This window comes from Rhipicephalus sanguineus, chromosome 9 (genome assembly GCF_013339695.2).
Source record: "Rhipicephalus sanguineus isolate Rsan-2018 chromosome 9, BIME_Rsan_1.4, whole genome shotgun sequence".
Taxonomy (NCBI): domain Eukaryota; kingdom Metazoa; phylum Arthropoda; class Arachnida; order Ixodida; family Ixodidae; genus Rhipicephalus; species Rhipicephalus sanguineus.
This window is the reverse complement of record NC_051184.2, coordinates 53,852,342-53,873,381: the sequence shown is the minus strand read 5'-3', so window position 1 is coordinate 53,873,381 and position 21,040 is coordinate 53,852,342. Positions and strand designations below refer to the sequence as shown.

General features: G+C 47.8%; 1 protein-coding gene across 2 annotated transcripts; it reads right to left on the bottom strand.

Annotated features, from left to right (window-relative positions):
• Positions 1 to 1,801: 1,801 nt before the first annotated feature.
• Positions 1,802 to 20,035, bottom strand: LOC119405174 (E3 ubiquitin-protein ligase Topors). 2 transcript variants are annotated; one of them, XM_037671986.2, is made up of 4 exons: positions 19,926 to 20,035; positions 16,321 to 16,601; positions 14,486 to 14,811; positions 1,802 to 5,061 (listed from the first exon to the last, which is right to left on the bottom strand). In XM_037671986.2, exons 2-4 carry the CDS (start codon positions 16,582 to 16,584, stop codon positions 3,894 to 3,896), a joined length of 1,758 nt encoding a protein of 585 aa, XP_037527914.1. In that variant the 5' UTR covers positions 16,585 to 16,601; positions 19,926 to 20,035; the 3' UTR covers positions 1,802 to 3,893. The 2 variants fall into 2 exon arrangements, with proteins under 2 accessions (XP_037527914.1, XP_037527915.1); XM_037671987.2 differs by having other exon boundaries at positions 19,931 to 20,020.
• Between the last annotated feature and the right edge of the window lie 1,005 nt (positions 20,036 to 21,040).

The following is a 21,040-nucleotide window of genomic DNA, read 5'->3' as shown; positions in this document are numbered from 1 at the left end:
GCATGGCAAGGTGTCCTACCACAGAGCGAGGCCAGTCCTTGAAACAGTTTCAGAAAAAAAAAAACCCTATGCCAATGTCGTGTCGTGTGAGGAGTCACGTTAATACATGTAGCATTGCGTGCCAGAAGCGTAACATCGCATCAGGCGTCGCACCATTCGAATTGCACATCGAGTGGGTGGTTGATAGGCCCATCCATCACGAAGCGCTGATGCATAATTAATCATCAGCAACGGCATCAATAAAGTGCACAGCTGACTAAGTGCACACAATGCCTTGTGGGCACGTAGTGGGAACTTCGCTAATTCACAAAAATGATGAATTATGGGGTAACAGGCACTTCACAGCTGTACTTGCAGTAGACATTCTAGGATTGTTTAAAACGACGAAAAGCTGCTTTCCTCGCGACACGGTTCAGGGGTTCACAGAGGAGTGAGGCCTGGCTAGCAAAGGAGAAGGCGGTGCAAATGGGGCCCCGATTACTTGATCGCGTTCTACGTTTGAACTTGAAGCTCAAGCATGCTCCAAGTTTCTTCGTGTTGCCTCATAGCTGCAACACTAAACTTCTCTCGTGCACTGCCATCAATTACTTCAGATTGATGCAGGGAAGCTAACGCACCTATTTTTTAACGTGGATCCAGCACAGCACACGTGTTACTGTGGAACCTCGTTAATTCGGATTTCACGGGACCAAGAAAACTGTCCCAATCAACCGAATGTCAAATTATCAAAAGTATCAAAAAACAACAAATGTCTATTGCGTCGATGCACTTTCATTTCCTTGAGGAATACGCAAATCCAGAAATCATTTTGCATAAGAGCAGTGCGAAAGCCACCATTTTCGTCGTGTGCGAATTCATTCACAATGTGGACGTGGGTCAAGACCCTCATATCTTAATCCGAAACGTGCTCTGAACCCGTACCTTATTACATACCAACAACATGATTGTGGATGGTGACCACGCCTTTCTGAAAGCCCATGGCCGTTTCGGCTGTCAACGAACACCGTTTTCATTCATTTGCACCGCACATTTGCGGTACTTTGCGCTCAGTGCGCTCCGAGTGCCATCCTAACTAAACTCTGTCCGAATTACCAGGTTGCGGCCAAACATGACCGAATTAACGAGAGTTTGATGCCATTAAACTATGCATATGCTGGCCGGGACTAGAGAACATGTACGAATTATTCGATTTTCCAAAGTAACGAGTGTCAAATTAACGAGCTTTTACTGTACTACATTGTACGCACATCATAGTACAGCCACTGTGCTGTCAAAAAACAGGTCACTGACCCATGTCAAAACAAAATAGACGTTTCGGGATCCGTACAGATCCCTTTGCTAACTGGTCGAGAGTTCGACGAAGTCTGGTCAGATAAAGGTATTGCTAAAAAGCCGCAAAGCCACTGTGTCCAGTATCTCAAGCTCAGCAGCACAACATCAAAAGCCACTGCTCTACTGCACACTTCACCACATGGCCAAGTCGACCAAGAATTCCAGCTTCGCCGATCAATGCGCAACGTAATTTAGCCTTTCGATTTTTTTGTTGTAACCCAATTCTACGCTTCGAGAACTATTATACTGATATGGCCAGACATTTTTTAATCGCCTGGCTTTACATTGACAACAAAATGTCTAGATGCAGTGATTGCACCTGCTATGCTGGGTTACAAATATTAAACGAAAAACAGGCTAAATATACGATGGCAGATATTGTAACTGCGTCACATCACTTGGAATACTCCAAAAAGAGGTCAACAACAGCCAAAATATGTTAATTGGGAATTTGTGTTACATCACTAACTTTTATTAATCACTTTCAAGCTTTTATCCCAACTGCGATTTCAATGCAAACTGTCAAACTGCAGTTTTAAGCTAGGTAATGAAATTTCCATTCAGAAAAAATCCAGCAGTTAGTGCCAGTTTCGATAAATATATCCCAACATATCTGGAAAGATGCATTTGCTACAAATGAAGTTCTGATAGGTTTTTAACCAGGATGTTGCATTTCATCACAATGTTCGATGGAGCATCAGAAAAAAAAAAAAAAAAGAGTGACAGTACTCGCCATAAACGTGCTGTCGAACAGGCTTTCAAAGACCAAAATACCAAGACCAAGCCAACTGTGATGGTTATAATACACGGTGGGACTTTTATTCTGCGCCAGACTGAAACATGCCCAACGCTAGTTTCTTGAAAGGCCCGCCTTTAATGCTGTGCGCTTCAAAAATAAAGGACCCGGGCCTCGGGTTTAAAACGAAGCTCTTCTAAATGGCAACAGGCGGTCAAGAGGTGTTGCATAGCAAAGGGCTTAACACTGTCGCATCATGCAAACAAATCTAACCACTCGCGCCTCGCTAACATCTAAAGCTTCGTTGCTCGTACTACTGTTTTCATTTTAACAAGAAATTAAAAACTAGCGTTCCGAGGCGATGCACCAACCACCCGTTGTCATAAAAACACCTTGGCTGCCTTATGTTAAGTTTGCAAGACCTCCGTACATTGCAGTACGAAGAAAAAAAAAGGGGGGGGGCGACAACCTTACACAGCATAAAATCGCTGTCAGTGGTACTCACTTTGCAGCGAAAGTTCACGCATATCGTACGCAAGGTTCATGCACACTTCTGCGCAGTCTCTTTCCGGCACAGAATGCTAGTGGGGTCAGTTGATACGGTTGAAGCGCAACGCAATGCGCTTCGAGAGGTGCATTAATGCACCTGCATTGGTCACGACTTCACTGTCCGCAAAAGCAGAGACAACTTCAATTGCCAAAAAAGAACCCGCGACGCTGTTTACAGAAACGACTGCACCACCTTTAGTCCCGAACCAGTTCTTGCACCAACTTGCAGGCACACAATGCATGCTATGAAACTAACCGGCAAGATGCAAGCAATAAATGCCAAACATGGGGGTCTCATTTCCATAAAGGTAGTACTTCGCAAAAGGCCGTCCAAGAGCTGCTGGGAGTTCCATAAGTCTAAGAGCTGCTGGGCGTTCCATATCAGAAACTTCTGTACCTGCTGCAGAAATTTTCGAACTCAAGACATGCTAGATCGTGTGAACATCGGTGAAGAATAGTTAGATGCTCACATGCCCAGGTATTGAACAAAAACCGCATAACAGCAACCTTACTGTAAAATCCTTGCTGACCTTATGTTCTCACTGCGATAAGGAGAGGGAAGGGGGGTCGTAAAAGAACAATAAGAAAATAAGGGATAATTTAACCAAAACAAAACAGAAGGTTTTTGCTCTCTAATTAGTACTGCCATACATACTGAAGTAACACTGGCAGTAGCATACAAACATGCCCTTCCCTGTGCAACCGCACACAGTTTCTTTGTCTTATGGTTGTAGACAATCACAGCATCTTGTGCGCATTGCCGCAAAGTGCCAAGAACAAACACTCGAGCACCTGCCCTTGACCCCGCTCGCGATTCTGAATCTCCTAGAAACTAAAAAATAAGCTCACTGCGTCCAATGCGCAACAGTTCTCAGGAATGTTGCAGCCTGCAAGGCCTTCAAGGCACCGCTTGGAACCTGAACATGCAGAACAACAGATGGATGCCAAGCGGAAATGCACAGAAACATCGCACGGTCTGTTCCAATTTGCAAACCGTCGGCAAAATTTAGAACGCTGGACGCCAAAAGCTGCCTTAGTGAGGTTGTACCCGAGACTTCTTCGGTATCGCTTTTAAGAGCACTGTTTCGCATGCAACCAAGCTGCAGCAAAGGCATACTGAAGTATGCTGTGGACAATAAAAAAAAAAAAACAGAGAGAGACCCGCAAGATAAAAGGACCATTCACGCGCTCAGCTCAAAGCGACACGAATCATCCGCACATTATCACACTTTTCAAACACCACCTCGTTGTCCTCGTAGCCAACCACGAAAGAGGCTTAGTTTGCTTCGTCCGTTGAACTGTCGGCCCACGTCGTCGGCACGGCCTTTTTCGTCCGTTTCCTTCGCATCGCACTCTCCCACGAATGATGCCCCGACGAAGACGTGCTCGGCTGGTCTTGGACGACAGCAGCAGCAGGTTGGGGAGGTAAAGAGGAGCCGCCGCTCACCGCTTTAGCCGGCGGCGCCGCTGAGGCTTGGGCTGCCGGCGCCCTCGCCCGCTTCCGACGCATCATGGCCATCCTCCGCTGTAGACGCTGCGCGGCCCGGTCGACCCCCGCACCGTCAGAGTCGGTGTCGCTCGCAGTCGACGTGTCCGAGTTGCTGGACCACAACTGGAGCAGACGCTTCTTCCGAGGCATGGGTTTGCATCTCCGGGCAGCGGGCTGCTGCGAGGGTGTCGTCGCTGCCGGTGGCGCAACCGCGGGTGGCGCTGCAATGCGACCGTCTCCTTCGTCCGACGAAGACAACTCGATGAAGATTGGCGTCCTTGGGCGCACCGGTGCGGCGGGCCTGACCGTGCTCACTATCATGCAGTCCGAGTCCGATTCCGTCTCCACCAAGTTGACCGTCGCGTTGTGGTGCAGGCCGCTGGGACCCGGAAGGCTCAGGTCCCGGCGCGCCGAAAGCGTCACGGGCGCCAGCGCATTGACGGAAGGGGCGGCGTCCTCGGACGACGAGTCCGGCGCTTGGAGGAACTGGGCAGCGGGTGTGCCGCGCGCGACGACGTTTGCCCGCGTGTCGTACACGGCCACTCGATCGTAGGCGACCATGTCAAGCGGGGACGCGACGAACGCGGCCAGCTCGTGCAGGAAGTGCGCCGTCCGGGTGCCGAAGAAGGGCCGCACGTGCTCGGCAAACTCGAGGCAGCACACCTCGTAGCGGGTGATGAGTGCCAGCACGAGCTCGGTGGTGAACGTGATCTGCGCCTCGCCGCCGCCTATGAGGGCCACGAGTTCGCGGTTGAGCCACGGGATGAGGCGGTGCGTGCACGCTGGGTTCTCGCGGAAGAACGCTGGTGTGAAGTGCCGCGCCGAGCGGCGGTTGTTGGGCGGGCACACCCACAGGTCCAGCTCGTACAGGCTCCGACGTTCGGTGCTCGACGTGGGCAGAGGACCCGCGTGGGTGACGGTGGCAGGAGCACTGCGGGGTGCCGAACGGCCCGACCTGATTGGGAGAAAAAAAGTTTGCCTGAGAAGACACTCCAGGCAAACGTTGGGGCACTACAGCTAACGTCTTTGCAGAGTGTTAGCTTTGACCAGTGATTTGAGCTTAGGTTTAAGGTTGAAGTTTCTTTATTTGCCCATTGAGTACAAGGGGTTGAGCCACTGGAGCCATATGATGATACTACGACTATATGAACACCAGTGACACCTATACAATGCACATTGTTTAGGCTCACCTGGATGTTTTGCTGCACGGAACCGGTAGCCCTCATTACATGACCAAAACAAGAAAGCTTTACTTCGAAAGAACATTCAGGATTGATCACTCTGACGACATAGACATTGTAAATGCGGAATGCCGGGAAGAAGCTGTACGCCCACCTAACATTGTAAGAAACTAGCACCCCATGGAGGGGGAGCGCCTAAGATAACGTGTGCTCAATCTTCAGTGACGTTGAAAGCGCAGTTTTCGAATCAGATAACACCACGCGGTGAAGAATGAAACAACGTGGGTGCTGCGGTATGAGTCAAGCCTGCTAAGTATTCACTAGACTTTCAAGAGTGTGTCCCTTCGGGAAAAAAATGCGGCCAGCTCCACTTCGTGAACACTGCCAAAACAGCGAAGCTGATGCCCCTCTTCGCGAGGCTCACCCTCACCTACCTTTGCGCTCATCTCATTGGTTCACCCTTTCCACCGAGCCTCATCCTCCCCCATCTCATTGGTTCGCCTATCTGCCGGTAGACTTGTGCGCCACTGCGCCACGCCGCCGCCTGTTTTTGCTCTTGCCGCTCGCGCCACCGCCAAAGTCCCGAGAGGGATCACGCCGCCGCACAATAATTGCGGCATACCGCCGTTTGTCTTTGCTTTTAACATGAACGGGCAATCTGGACATAAAATACGTCACTTCATTCGGAGAGCTCTTCAAGACGTGTCCACGTAATGGACTGTTCATTTCAGCCGCCACTGTTTGTCGGGAGCTCGGCGAGCAGCGTGCACTCTGTTTCCCGATTTTCTTCTGCAACGTCATTTTGGTGTCACGAAGCTTTCACAACTCTCGACACGAATGAGAGGGATGGAATGCGCTTCAATGCAACGAATGCAGCCCCCAGAGATCCGCTTTTGGGCGCACATCTCTGAGACCGAGCATGAACTCTGATCGTGTTAGCCATCGAATTAGGCTTGAAGCATCCGCCCATCTAACGCAGCTGTGAAGGTCGGTACGCATTCCCTGCATCGTTCTCAAACGTCTGGGACAGATTCATATGCAAGTTCAGACTTGTCATGTGCCTGTTACAGTACATTTTGTCCACACTTTTGTTACACTGGGAATGGGCTGGCGTGTTCAGTGCGTCGACGGGGTCAGAAGCGAGGTGATATCAGAAGCAAGGTTCCTTATGAAGCGCACGTGAAATACAGTAGAAATCAGAAGTTTCGCAGGGTGCCGCTTGAAATGGTTCAAGAACGAATTCTGCTGCAAATGACGCATCCCGCGAGTTGCGGGACGTGTCACTGATGCCACGGCTGCCGATTTATCAATAACTCTACTGATTTTTATAATTTTCTGCTGATTCAGTGTTAAGGCATCTGAATTCACTCCCTTTTTGGTATTTTTACAGAAACAAAAGGAACCACTACCTTTTCATTACTCAGTTTACTTTAATGTGGTACCACCAGCCAGACAAGAAATTTCTTTCAATTCGAGATTCTCAAACGCAGCACTACTTTCGTCTGATTAGCCACACACACTCCTACAGCAACTATTGCAACAAGCTTTATGTTATGAGCAAATATCTGCTGATTTCTACTGTTTTTGGCAAATACAGGCGAAACCCGCGATAACGAAATCCCGAAGGAACGAAATTTTCACCGCAACAAAATATTTTCGGAGCACCGGCGAACGCCCATAGGAGTCAATGCATTTCGTAACTCGCTACTACGAAAGATATTCATACCGCAGTCCCTCATTAACGAAATTTTTGAAACACGAGTGCGTAAATAATCTACTCTCGCAACATTAACTACATTCGAAAACTGCTGAAATGCCTTCTTGCTACACTTAAATTGTGCTAAACTATCAGCGCACTTGAGAAGCAGCCGCCATCATTGTTTACAAAAAACAAAGCTGGCGACAATGATGATGATGATGGCTCGCTGAAACACCTGCTCGTTATCGCGGACGACGTAGCCAAATCCACATTCCTCATGGAGTTTCGTTCGTTGGCTTGGCTTTGTCGGCTTTGCGCGCACATGGTCGCGTGTGTGGAGCCATTTGTGGAGCGTTTGCTTGGTCGCTTGGTGCAACGTGAACTGTGTGTTGCGATTGCTTTGTCCGATTTCGCTGCCTGCGAAGATGCCGCCTCCAATGAAAAAGGGGAAGTTGATCACGCTGGAAAATAAGGCTGCAGTCATAAGTGAGGTGGAAAAGGGAAGGAAAAAAATGGACATCGCCGAAGAATTCGGCGTTGCGTGCAGCTCGCTGTCCACGATTCTGCGCTGATCCGCGCTGATCCAGCGGAGCCGGAAGAAGGTTCGCCTGTAGGCGCACTTGATGACGGTGCTGGTGACAGCGCAGTGTCGCCGTCACTGACCAGTGCATGGGGCGAACTTTGTGCCGTGGCAAACGAGATTCCCGATCGAAAGGCATGAAATTGCTGCATGGTAAGGCCCGCCAAAGCAAACTTACTGACTTTTGGAAATAAATTGTTTTCTGTAAATTCCCTGTCTTTTCTGCCACTTCTCGCGCCAACGAAATTCCCGCAAGAGCGAAATTTTGTGCTTTCCCCACCGATTTCGTTATTGCGGGTTTCAACTGTACATCAGCTACTTCTTTTTTTCCTCTGTCGTGGCAACACTGCCCACGAAGCAAACTACCAACCAGGAACGACGAGGGTGACATCTCGGAGCCATGGTGATCGGGCTGCCACCGCTCCTAGCAGAGTTTTAAATCGAGACATCCCACAGCGCAACACCAGCGTGACTGACAAACAGAAAACAACGCTTACTCTCGGTGCAGCTCACACATTCTGAAAGTGCGCAAGATGCGGTCACGCTTGCCAAGGTGGCTTTCACGGGGAGGCACTGACACGAGTTTTTTGCCACTAGCGTGGTCATAATTAATAAGTGCATAGCACTTTAGGAGCCCAGCTCGTCCATCCAGTCTCATGTCGCATGGTCACGCAGTGGTCAAAAAGCCCTAAAACAAGGCTAACAATGCTCAAAACCAGAGCAAAATAAACAAGGTCTAAAATACGCTCAAACCTCATTATAACAAAGTTGCATGTGACACGAAAATAAGTTCGCTACAGTAAAAGCTTGTTAATTCGACTCTCGTTAATTCGGAAAATCGGTTAATTCGGACACATCATCTGGTCCCTGTAAATATAAGCATCACTCTATGAGACTGGGCGCTCGTTATTTCGGACAGATTTGACCGCAAATCGGATAATTCGGCGACTTTCGGGCCGCTGGCGAGGCTTGAAAACGAAAAGAGAACAATTCGGAACAAAAGTGAAGCTCAAACGCAGCATCGCCATGGACATAAATTATCGACTTGCCTTGGATGCCTTTTTTTCGCGTTTGGGTTTTGTGGTTTCGTTGCTTTGTTCCCGTTGGTGTGCTGCATCGTTGATCGCCGATTTATCGAGGAACGTTTCAGTACAGCTCCTTTAGCTTGATCGTTGCTGGTGCTTTTGTGCTGACTTCTCGTGCGACCGCACTCTCCGCCGATGGCAACGCCAGCGAAGCGGCCCAAGTACGAGGCCAAAGACTTCACCACCAAAGTAGAAATTTTGCGTGCTCTGAATAATGGGCTCTCCCGACAAGAAGTGATGAAGAGTGATGAAAGGGGATCCTTGTATCGGTGGCAAAAGAAGCAAGGAACGAGTAACCGTACTTTTAGCCGCCAACGTGACGGGAACCGAGCGCTTGCCGCTTCTCGTTATCGGAAAGGTTCAAAAGCCACGCTGCTTTAAGGGGGGACACTGCTCTTAAAAATTTTTCTTTATTTCTTGCTCGATTTTGATGAAACTTGGCGACTTTATGCATATTTGCGTGCTAATTTCAAGTATACAATTATTTTTATAGTATGATGTATAGTTTTTAAAATACAAAATATTTCATGCGCCACTTGGGGAGCAAGTTTTTTTCTAAACTGAGTTAGTTACAAAGTAAATCAGCATACCACGATAATCTGCGATCAGAACTGTGTGCAGTGCAACAAAAATGGATGTTCTAAACCCATTTGAACAAAAGTTATGGTATGCTGAACTTTCGCGAGCAAGTCAATTTCAAGCTAGAATTTCACTTGTGAATGTTCAACATACCATAACTTTTGTTCTAATGGGTTTAGAACATCCATTTTTGTTGCACTGCACACAGTTCCAATTGCAGATTATCGTGATATGCTGATTTACTTTGTAATTAACTCAGTTTAGAAAAAAACTTGCTCCCCAAGTGGCACATGAAATATTTTGTATTTTAAAAACTACACATCATACTACAAAAATAATTGCATACTTGAAATTAGCACACAAATATACATAAACACAGGAAGTTTCATCAAAAATGATCAAGAAATAAAAAACTTTTTTTCAAGTGCCATGATGGTTTTTGCATAAAGTCGCCAAGTTTCATCAAAATCGAGCAAGAAATAAAGAAAAATTTTTAAGAGCAGTGTCCCCCCTTAAAGCAGCGTGGCTTTTGAACCTCTCCGATAACGAGAAGCGGCAAGCGCTCGGTTCCCGTCACGTTGGCGGCTAAAAGTACGGTTACTCGTTCCTTGCTTCTTTTGCCACCCCTTGCTTCTTTCATCCCCCCTTAAGAACACCAACAATCTTCCCGTGGATTACCGTGCCAACCGAAAAGCGTGGATGACGGGTGAAACTTTTGCGGACACTGCAGACAGCATGCGAGCTGCTGAGCACCTTGAAGGGCTCAGAAAAATTGTGTCCGCGCGAATATCTGCTCGCAAACAGACAAGCATCCGCGATTACTTTGTTAAGTAAAGGCATGTTGAAAAAACTCGTGCATTTATTGTGTTTATTTCGACCATTCGATAATTCGGACATTCGGTTAATTCGGACATTTTTTCCGGTCCCTAGAAATCCGAATTAACGAGCTTTTACTGTATATCCAAAAATTCGTCACAAACGTATATTTCTAACACTGCATCTATCACTGGACTATTCTTGCGAGAATGGAAATCTGGGCAAGTTTGTAAGAATGCATCATAGAGCAGGTTGTGCAAAAAATACATTCACACAAGTCAGGAACATAAACACGAGATGAGCGCTAAACATGAGATTAGCGCTCGTCTCGTGTTTACGTTCTTGACTTGTGTAAACGTATTTTTTGTGCTACCTGCTCTATGAGACTATTCGTCATTACTTCATTATAACCGTTAATTAGTTATATCCGTGTTCATTACATCGAGGGTTGAAAGTAATACAAACTACAGATATAACCAAGAATTAATCGTGATAATTTACCTACCATTGCGAAAAACACTTCCGAAACATCCAGCCGATAGCCACGCCATGCTAGAGAGGGCGCAATTGCCGAGGCAGTGGCAAGCACGTGATTGCCAAGGGAATCGCTGGGTTGCCCGTACTACGCACTTCCTCGGGTTTCATAGGTAGTAGCCATAGGTCAGCAAACTCACTCTTCAGTCAACTAACTCGGACTCAGATCGAGACATGAGTCTGAGTCTGAACGAGTCCGGATGAGTAATAGTTCCGTGAGTTACCGTCCAAGTGAGTTCGGTTGAGGAAAATTTTGGCCAGTCTAAGTCCGAGTCAGCCGTAAACACAATATACAGTCGCTGACCGATAAATCGGACACCGATAATTTGGACATGCTCGGTAATTCGGACAGTCGCCGATGGTCCCATAGAAGTAATGTGTAAAGACAACCGATATTTCAGACAGCTGCCAGATCTACATTCAATAATCCGGACCCCGTCCGAGACTGTCGCGCATGCCGAATCGCCAGCCATTATCTCCTGCGGCACCTGTACCATACAAAGTATGGCCTCAGAGAACAAAACGAAAGTTAATTGGTGATCTATGAGGCTTTATTTCAATCACTACTTTATGCCCGAGAGATTTGTAATTGGAAATGCCAATCCTGGAGGCACTGGTCAACTGTGGGAAATTGTATCGACATCGCGAACATCCTCCATTCCGGTTCCTGTATCCCCGCGCTGCGCTGCTACTGCTGCTATCGCCGCCATTCTGTCGAATATGTCTGCGGTAAAGTGTCTTGCGCGCGTTCATTTTTATATTGAGACTTGCTTTATTTTACTCTCTGTTGTCTCAAAAGATCTGAGTTACCGTATTTACTCGCATAATAGGCGCACTTTTTTTTCAGAAAATCCGGCTCGAAGTTAGGGGTAAATTACACGGGGTAAAATTTTCGAAAATTTTTTCGACTCGGTTCTCGCGCTTTAAATCTGCACATTTGTCAAGTAAAAGGCGACTTTATCGTTTACCAATTAATTCAGCATAAAACAAACATACCTACGTACCTTTTAATGAACAAGCGAGAGCCGTCAACTGCACACACACACGTAAAATTTATTTACACAAAAGTCGTGGGTGTTCTTCCTTTTCCCTATTCGGAGTCCGAGTCGGAGATCACACATTCATCCTCGCCGAGCGGGGATTCGTTTTCGGTGTCCGAATCATCCGCACCCCACAACATGTCATCCTCACTCGCATCCAGTGCGTTCGAGATACCCGTCTTCTTGAAGCTTTTCCTGACGACTTCGTCGGAGATCGCCTGCCACGCTTCCACGATCCAAGCGCACAGCATTTCCGCAGGCGGCCTCTTAATCTTACCACCTGGAGTCAGCTGATGTTGTCCTCCAGCCTTCGAACATTGTCCTTGAAAGGTTTATTCAAGGACACGTCCAAAGGCTGCAGTATCGATGTGAGGCCGCCCGGAATCACTGCCAGATCTGTGCGCAGCTCCTTTAGCTCATCTCGTACGCGGTCTACTAGGTGCCCACGAAAACTGTCCAGGACAAGCATGGACGGCAACAACAGACCACCCGGCCGCCGACCCCAGACTGTTTTCACCCAATCCACCATGAGTTCCGCGCTCATCCAGCCTTTTTCCTGGACTCTGACGTAGATGCCTTGAGGGAAATTTGCCTTTGGGAGCGTCTTACGTTTAAAAATAACGTAAGGCGGTAGCTTGCGCCCGTCCGCTGTCACCGCCAGCATTATGGTGCATCGTTGTTTATCAGCGCCAGACGTTCTGACGATGACGCTCCGTGCACCTTTCTCCTCCACTGTCGTGTTCCGCGGCATATCAAAGCAAAGGGGGGTCTGATCAGCGTTGCCGATCTGGGACAAAATGAAGTCTTTCTGCTGTCGAAGCTTTATAACAAAACGGTGGAAGTCCACCACTTTGTCCTCATATGCTGCGGGCAAGCGCTGGCACAAGGTGGTCCGCCTTCGCAGTGCAAGGCCATGGCGCCGCATGAAACGAGTTGTCCATCCGGAGCTGGCTTTGAACTCTTTTGCTTCGATGCCCTGCACTCGGGCTATTCTGCGCGCCTCAGTCTGCACAATATCCAATGACACAGCACAGCCGTCTTGTCGTAGCTCCCATATATGCCGGACCAGTTGCTCTTCGACGTTCGGATACCTGTCGGTCTTGGCACCGCGGAAAGCCCGTCGTGTCTTCTTCGTCGCCTTAAGTTTTTCTTCTTGATCCCTCCAGTACCGAATACTGGTTTCTCCAACACCGAAATGCCTGCTTGCAGCCCGGTTGCCGTGCTCCAGCGCGTACTGCACTGCTTTCAGTTTAAACCCAGCCGTGTAGCTCGCGTACTTCCCCATGGTGGAACCAAAGTTGAATACACGACCACAACATACGCACACCGCTTGCAAAATGGCGTTTCTTTCTTTTTTCTCTGATGGCGGTGATGTAGTGATTGCGATCGAGCCCCGGCGTTGTACACGTGACCTCCAAAAAGCGCGGCGATTTGGGGGGTATCGTAATTGATGGAACAGCCGTGTTTTTATCGCTCATGGACGCCTTTTTTTTTCAAGTTTTATTTCGACAAACACGTTGGTTAGGTCGTTGCACTTCGAATTTTTTTTATTTGCTCGTCGATTTGCCTTCTTTTTTTTCTTCGGGGTACGGGGACCGCGTTCCAACTGTACCGCTGGGGGGTAGAATCGTTTCTGATCACGGCCAAGTTCGGGGTGCGCCTATTATGCGCGGAATTAAAAAAAATCGAATTTTCCGCGACCAAACTAGGGGTGCGCCTATTATGCGAGTGCGCCGATTATGCGAGTAAATACGGTAAATGGCGCCAACAGTGCCCTCACAGCCAGCACCGAAGGCCGCGCCAACGACAACGAAACGCGGCAGATACAGTCAACTGCCGATTTTTCCGGACATGCTCGAAAATTCGGACCCTTTCGCGGCACCGTCACCAGCCCCATAGACGTCAATGGACAAGAACATCCGAAATTTTGGACGCTAAAACTCTTTGGCGTCCGATTTTTTGGACTTTCTGCCCAAATTGCAGGTCCGAAAGGCAATAATTGAAGCCCCCACCTCTGCCGCACCTATCATCTCGTAGGTTCGAACCAGCACTTTCGCGAGTCTACCTGTTTGCGACAGTAGCAGAGTCGAAAGTCAGCTTTGTCGCAATGCCGAAGTGTTGTGGGGTGAAGTGGGCCAGAAATTCAAAGGGGCCACTATCACGACGCCATGCGGCGATGTCTTTACGGATAAGTAGTGGAAGTGCATGGAGGCGTGATGGCAGCAGGTGGCAAACGCGCCAGTACGGCTCAATCGCTGACAAGCCTTACGATAAGCATCTTCAGTCAACTGCTTGGTAGTGCATGTGGCCTGGTGCAGTTGCATGCGTAGTGCACGCATTTAATAGGCGAGAACCCAAATGCACCGCGCCGCCATTCATGCTGCCTCTTTGGACGACCGCTAAGTGCACCGCACAGACCCGTTGCCTTCACGAACGAAACGAGCTTGTCATCATACAGCGATCACATCACACTGGCGGAGATACAGGCGGACTTGGTTGCACGTAAGCGGAAGTGCGTGCAGCAACGCATTAACAACTTTTTGGGGCCACCGGGTCCCTGAAGTGTCAATAAAAGTATTTTTTTCTGACACATTCGTTTTTTTTGGACATTCGATAATTCGGACTTAGTTACGTTCCTCGTGGAGTTTGAATTATCGTAGTCGACTGTATATTTCTTGAGCAAGTCTGAGTGAGCTCCAAATTTTTTCGCCGACCTATGGCTGCATTAAACACAGGATTTAGAACTACACCAGGACCTAGACAAGAACAACATTAACGCTATATTAACCGCAGAATTCTTCTGTCGCTAGCGTGGTCGTACTACTATTACACGAAGGCTCCCAAGTGCAATTTCGCCAAACTGACCTGGTCCGTACGCCGCCGTTCCGGGTGATCCTCGACGGGATTTGTAAAACCGAGCGCTGGCGGGGCCGTGGCCTGGTCCTTCTTGGCGAGTGCCATGTCAGCAGCATCGGCGAGTAGACGAAGTGGTGGGCCAGGAGCAGAGCGCTGCTCAACGCCGAGCTCCGCGAGGATGCCGCGGCCATTGCCGCCGCCGCTGCTGCAGCAGTAGTCGTTGCGGACACCTGGGAGGGGTCGTGCACGAAGTACTGGTCGTAGTCTTCGAAGGAGCGCACATTGTGGACGATGCTCTTGAAGCGCTGCTTGCACAGCGGACACTCGGCCTTCACCTGCAGCAAAAAAGAATGTTTTATTTTACTTATTCGCTTATTTACATCTTCAAAGCGAACAAAGGGATAGAGTGGCTATACGTGCTTCGTCAACTTGTACAATATGAAATGTTATGCGCTGGTCTAAAAATGCACTGTTTTCACATTTCAGGGTACCCCGTTAGATTTTTACAGAACACACTTATAGCCCTGTCAAATGGCACATGTAATGTCTTTCTAAGTAAATGGCATTAAAGGGACATCAAAGAGAGCAATGATCTTTCTTCTATTAGTAAACTGCACTTTCAAAATCCTAAAACAACCACGCTTGACATGAGAAGGCGCTTGGTAAGCGAGAAAACGCGCAGGAAGAAAATGCGGGTGGAGCTGCGACCTTGAAATTTATGCACCAAACACCATGACGTCATGGATTTTGACGGCGCATACGTAGTTCCTAATCAGTAAAACTGAAGTACATTGACGCGTGAGTGGGTCAAAGACAATGTACCAAACTTCAGGGAATTTTGTTGAGCCAATGTCGCCGAAATACGAAAAATGCACTGGGAAACTCGTGACGTCACACGCGGAGATTTCGGCGCGAATTTTAAAAATGAAATCTTGACCTTGGGTTTTCTGCTTTATCAATGAAGCTATGATGAAATTAACGACATCAAAGTTATCAGAGTACAATTTATCAATCTAAACCTATCCATTGTTTCACTTTATGTTTCTTCAATGCTGAATGTCATCGTGGTCTTGCATTCCTGGTCAACACTGGTAAAAAAAAGGCATTCAAAACTGATGATGTTTGCCACCAGTCCAGCGTGCTTCCTGCTTCTAATTAATCTCCACTGACGAAACTGCAGAATCTGCTTCCTTGGCTGGCGGACATATATCACAGGCAAAATTATGATCTTGCTACCACAGAACCATCTCGCCCAAAGTATAGTAGTCAAGTAGACGAGTCATTGGTCCCAGGTGGAACCAATGACTACAATACTCGTCACAGTTGTGTTTCTTGACACTAGACGGCCACATAGAAAAAAAAAAGAAGAGCAAGACAGAAAGAACCAAAGAAATAGAGAGAGAGAGATAGAAAGAATGAGGAAGTAAGAGAGAGATAAAGGGAAGAAGGGAAAAGAAAGAGCGATAAACAGGAAGAAAAAGAGAGAAAAACAAATGTAGAAATAAACAGAGACAAAAAAAAAGAGATAAAGAGAGAAAGAGAGCAAGAAAGTAAGAGGAAGAACGAAGAGAAACAAGCCAGGCTGCCACCTCTGCACTTCCTTCAGGCTTGGCACCACTACACTCAAACCTCATTATAACAAAAGTCACATCTGCCACAAAAATAACTTTGTTATATCCGAAAATTCGTTATAAACGTTTATTTGTAACACTGTAGCTATGACAAGACTATTCTTCATTTACTTCGTTATAACCGATAATTCGTTATAACGAGGTTTGAGTGTAATGCAAAGCTACCTTAATTCTTTTCTGCCACACTGACTCCTCGGCAAACGTCAGACTGACCTTTGACCACTCCAGGAGGCACGAAAAGCAGAACGTGTGGAAGCAGCTGTCTGTGAACGACTTGTTCTCGGGCGGGCCGAGGCAGATGGCGCAGCTCTGCTCCGGCGACGTCGGCCGCTCCGGTGACTTGGTCGACGGCGGTTGGGAAGGTGTGGCATCGCCGTTCCCTTTCGCACCTTCGGACTTGACGGTGGACGCGTCACCGGCTGCCGCACCAGCACCGCTGGTGCGAGCCGACGACATTGCCACCTCGCTCGTTGCCATGGCAACTCGCTTCACCTCTGCAGCGGGACAACAGAGAAAAAGATTCACATTTAATATTACAGTGAAAGCTGTTATGAGGTCACAACAACAGCCGACTTTGGTGGCGTAGTTGTCCGCCGGCGCCAGTGTCCATAACCGCTATCACGCACAATGAGAAAAAAAAAATCCGGGATCAAACGGGATTTGTACCCAGGCCCTCTGCAAGGCAGTCGAGTACTCTACCAAAGAACTGCGCTGGTGCTTGAAACTGCTAAATTGCTTTAACAGATGCAATATAGAAGAGTAAAATAACACCAGGTGTCACACAATGCGAACTGCATGCCGAGTGGGTGGTTTAAAGCTTCCCACACATTACAAAGGGCTCTGCCATAATTCTTTATCATCATCAGCCACAGCACCAACAAAGTGCACATAATTCCTTACAGACGCGTAGTGTGCACCTCGCTTCTCCGCAGAACGATGCGTAATGGTTGAGTACTTCCCTACTTCGCAAAATTATGATTTTATGGCACAATGGGCACCTCGCAAGTATAGTTGTAGTAGTAGTGACACCAAGAGAGTTTACAACAGGCTTCCAGAAAGGCCGTTCTTCCAGATTTCGCTGCAACTGTGCTGACGGTTCCACGCAGGCCTGGCGTTCTCACAACCAACAGTGTCCAAATCGAGCCTGAGGCTGATTAGTGCGACCAGGGTTCCCCCCCTCTCCCCCTAGAAATGCCGCTCTTTAGCTTCCAGCATGCTCATGGCAACAAAAGAAGAAAGAAGGCACACATTTTGTAAGGTACCTCCTCTTACAGCTGAGGATTTGAAAGACTGTGGCAGAGCATTCATGATCAACAGGGCCCAGTAGTAATGTCACTCTATGAAAAGTAAGAAATATGTTGCAGGGTGCCTTTAATGTAATTAGTTATATTTAGTTCATCAGTGTACAGCTTCAAGGCTGTGAGACCCCTCTTGCAAAGAAAAATATGCTACAACATAGCCTGTAAAACCCGTAATTACTCATCAATGATGATGATGATGATGATATTGTTGCCCTGCCCTTTGTAACGGGTGATCAAACGGGAAATCCGGATCTGGCACAATAAGTCTCTAACTATTGGTTTGGTGTATTTGCTGCCGGACCTGTTCTATCCTGCAGATAGTTCGCACACCACCAGTGTTCTAATCGACGCTTCGTTGCCTCCACCGTTTCCCACTGCTTACACAATACTGCAGTGTTGCCAAGCACAGATTCTACATCACGAGGCAGCTAGGAGGTGCAGCGCAGTGTTAAACAAAAAAGCAGTCACCAAAATTCCTTTACCCATGCTTCAAAAGTCATTGGAAATTGCCAAACACGCAATTAGGGGCTTAGTTTCTTAAATTCGTGACACTTTAAATACAGCTGGACTTAAGCTATAGGTGCTTCAAGGTGCTTATTTAGCATCTTGAGCCATCTTACAATCTCTGCTAGGCAATGGACACTACAGGGATGTACAGTCTGAATCACACTTATCTAGAGTGGTGGGGCACATGGCTGTGGATGCTGGCACGGTCCGCAGCTGGTGTCTCGAATTAGCTACAAGCTTTGGTTTATGCTTCAGTTATAGCACAAGGACCTAGCACGAAGTATGGGTGCGTTTGGCATCATTGCGGCGGCGGTCTCCGCACCTTTCTTGCAAATAACGTCGGCTGAAGCGGCCAACCGACCGCTCTGGACAAGTGTAGTTAAGACTACATAAATTAGCACTACGAGGCATCAAAACACTGAGACTTGTGCGACACGGTCGGCATTGGCAGGTTTATGCAAGCCCCAGCAACACGCACACCAGAGAGTATCAGGGATTCTCTCACCCCGTCAGAAGTCCTACGGCAGCCCTGGTTTGCCACTGTGGCAGAAATCTACCCACAGGACTTTGCCACCGCTTCACCAATTTCGGCGAGACAACGCTGGCGCCCTTCCGGACGCTTAATTTACAATTAGCGAGTGCTACGACGGCTCTACAGACTCCTACGTCGGTTTTCACAGACGCTTGTGACGGCTGTACCAACGCCTGGCTCTACAGAGCTGTCTGATCTGCGCGTTTCCGACAGCTGGTCGCAAGGCCGCGTGGAGGCTGCGTCGGCAGGCTGTTTGATGTGCAGTTGACAACGGCAACGCAAATCCGCCGACGCAAAGCCCAAGTTCACTATAAAAATTTCCAAATTTGCCCAGCGATCACAATCGACCAATCGTCGAGTCGCCGGAACTTTGACTACGTTTTAAGCACCGCCAACGATTCTGCGCCTCCAACGCTCTTTTTGGGAGCCATTGCGAAAAGAAACATCCACGATGAATCAGAGTTGAATTAGAAAAATGACATGTAAGAAAACAGCTAAACAGGGATTTTATTATTCTTCCGTTTTGAGAGTGATAACCAAATCACAAGGTCACGTAATCAACCAGGCCAATAAATGCGCGAGACAAGAGATTTCTCACGCCGAAAGCACTTCGCCGCGTTAAGGGACAAACACGCGAACTGCCCATATGTCACAGCCTGAGTGAATAGCGAAAAGAAACAAAAAAAAAATCAGGGACAAATACAAGGAACATTCTTCGGTTTAAAGCTAGCCCCGTGCGGTTGCTATCAACCGCCAAGATAAAACATCAGACGTGACCTGCGGTCCGTAAAAAGGCCACGGCGAATGCAGCAGTCGACCGCTCTTCTCCCGTACCTATATAGAGCTCAGTTTATATATATACAGCTCAGTACTGACACAAAGAGACGTAGTTAACGCGCTTACAACGTTCGTCGTGTCGGTATTGTACGAATTAAACGAAGCCGCGTTTTATAGAAACATCGGGAGTTCGCCTACGCAAATAGGCAACATGACCCTTTGCAGGGCGAGACGAATGACGCTCCCGCTTTCGTAATCTTCAACTAGCGCGTGTAACATTCTAGAACATTCTCGTTTCAGCGACTCGTTACAGGATTGAGGGGATCGAATACCGCGAACTGCTTTTGGGGAGCTCAGCGAGGGTCACAGTACGACCTCTCCATGACAGGGCTTCGCACCAAATTTTTCCGTTGCTGTGTCGCATTCGCGTGCGACTGTATTCGCGTCGAAACCGTCTGCACTGCGCCAGGACCTTTCAGCCTTCGATTATATATTTCCTAAAGCGACACCAGTCACCTACGCAGACGCGGCAACGCAAAAAAGGCGACCGCACTTACTTGCTAGGCCTTCGGGCTACTAAGAAAACGGCCACTTTTCCTCTGATAGGCAGCGCTGTCACGCGTCGTTTTTTACGATGCCACGTCGCTTTGAAAACATTTTTGTCGAGTCCGTGTGACGAGACGGGATGCGAAGTGACTCACCTCACCACGGATGGTCTCGATTTTTCAGTGCAAGGTCGAATTTTTGTCAAGTGGACGAAGACACGCAGCCAACACACGCACAACCAACCATCATCAACTGCTGTTCTGTCGGTTCTGTCTGCGCACGGGCGATCGCAGCGCTGTAGCCCTGTAGCGGCGTGCGGAGAAAGCGCTTTCTTGCGATTGCGGCCTCTGAGATGAGCTCTGGCTACAGTGTTCTAGAAGTTGCTCTGGCTAAAAAGCTTGAGATGAAAAATACAAGGCGGTGCATTTACAGCGCTTGAGAGCGAAAACAAAGATATTAGTACACGGAGTATGGTCTCTTTTTCCTCTAAGCTTCATTTCTCTTCCGAAGCTTTGGAAATGCATCACTTGCTGGCATTGCTGGAAATGACACAGGCCCACACAGCTTTCTGCCATAATTTACAGGCTTTTCGCAATGCTTGTGTAAACTTGTGTTTGTAACGTATTTTCATAAACTTAAGATTGTACGTAATAAACGGTATTTCGCAAAAGCCGTGAATTCTGTCGGCGGAATGACCGCACGTGTAAGAGAGCCGCTGAAAATAGTCCCAAATTACATGGCTGTTTTTAAAGTATTGACTTCTTTGATTTATCATATATCGTGTGTGTGTGTGTGTGTGTGTGTGTGTGTGTGTGTGTGTGTGTGTGTGTGTGTGTGTGTGTGTGTGTGTGTGTGTGTGTGTGTGTGTGTGTGTGTGTGTGTGATGCATACAATAGCAAACCTGTTGTCATCTTAAATTGAAAAGCTTGAATATTAAACTTGATTGCTTTAGGCACTGTGCCGGGACCTTAATGATGATCTGAACAGTGTACACGCTTAGCAGGGTTGCATTTTTTTTTACTGCAACTACTGTACTGCAAGTGAGCATCTAAACTTGTAATGTGTTGCTGTTGTTCAAAAGAGGCATACAGCAAGAAATTTATGTGACGACATTGCTTACAGCAATTCATTTTATTTGTCTTGCTCACTAGATTACAGAATAAACTAAGTTTTCTGCCAGAATCTTTATCTGCTGCTGTGACTGCTCTGTCGCTGTCGAACCGAAACCGAGAGCAGCATGAAACGGACGAACGGACTACTTGGCGTTGTG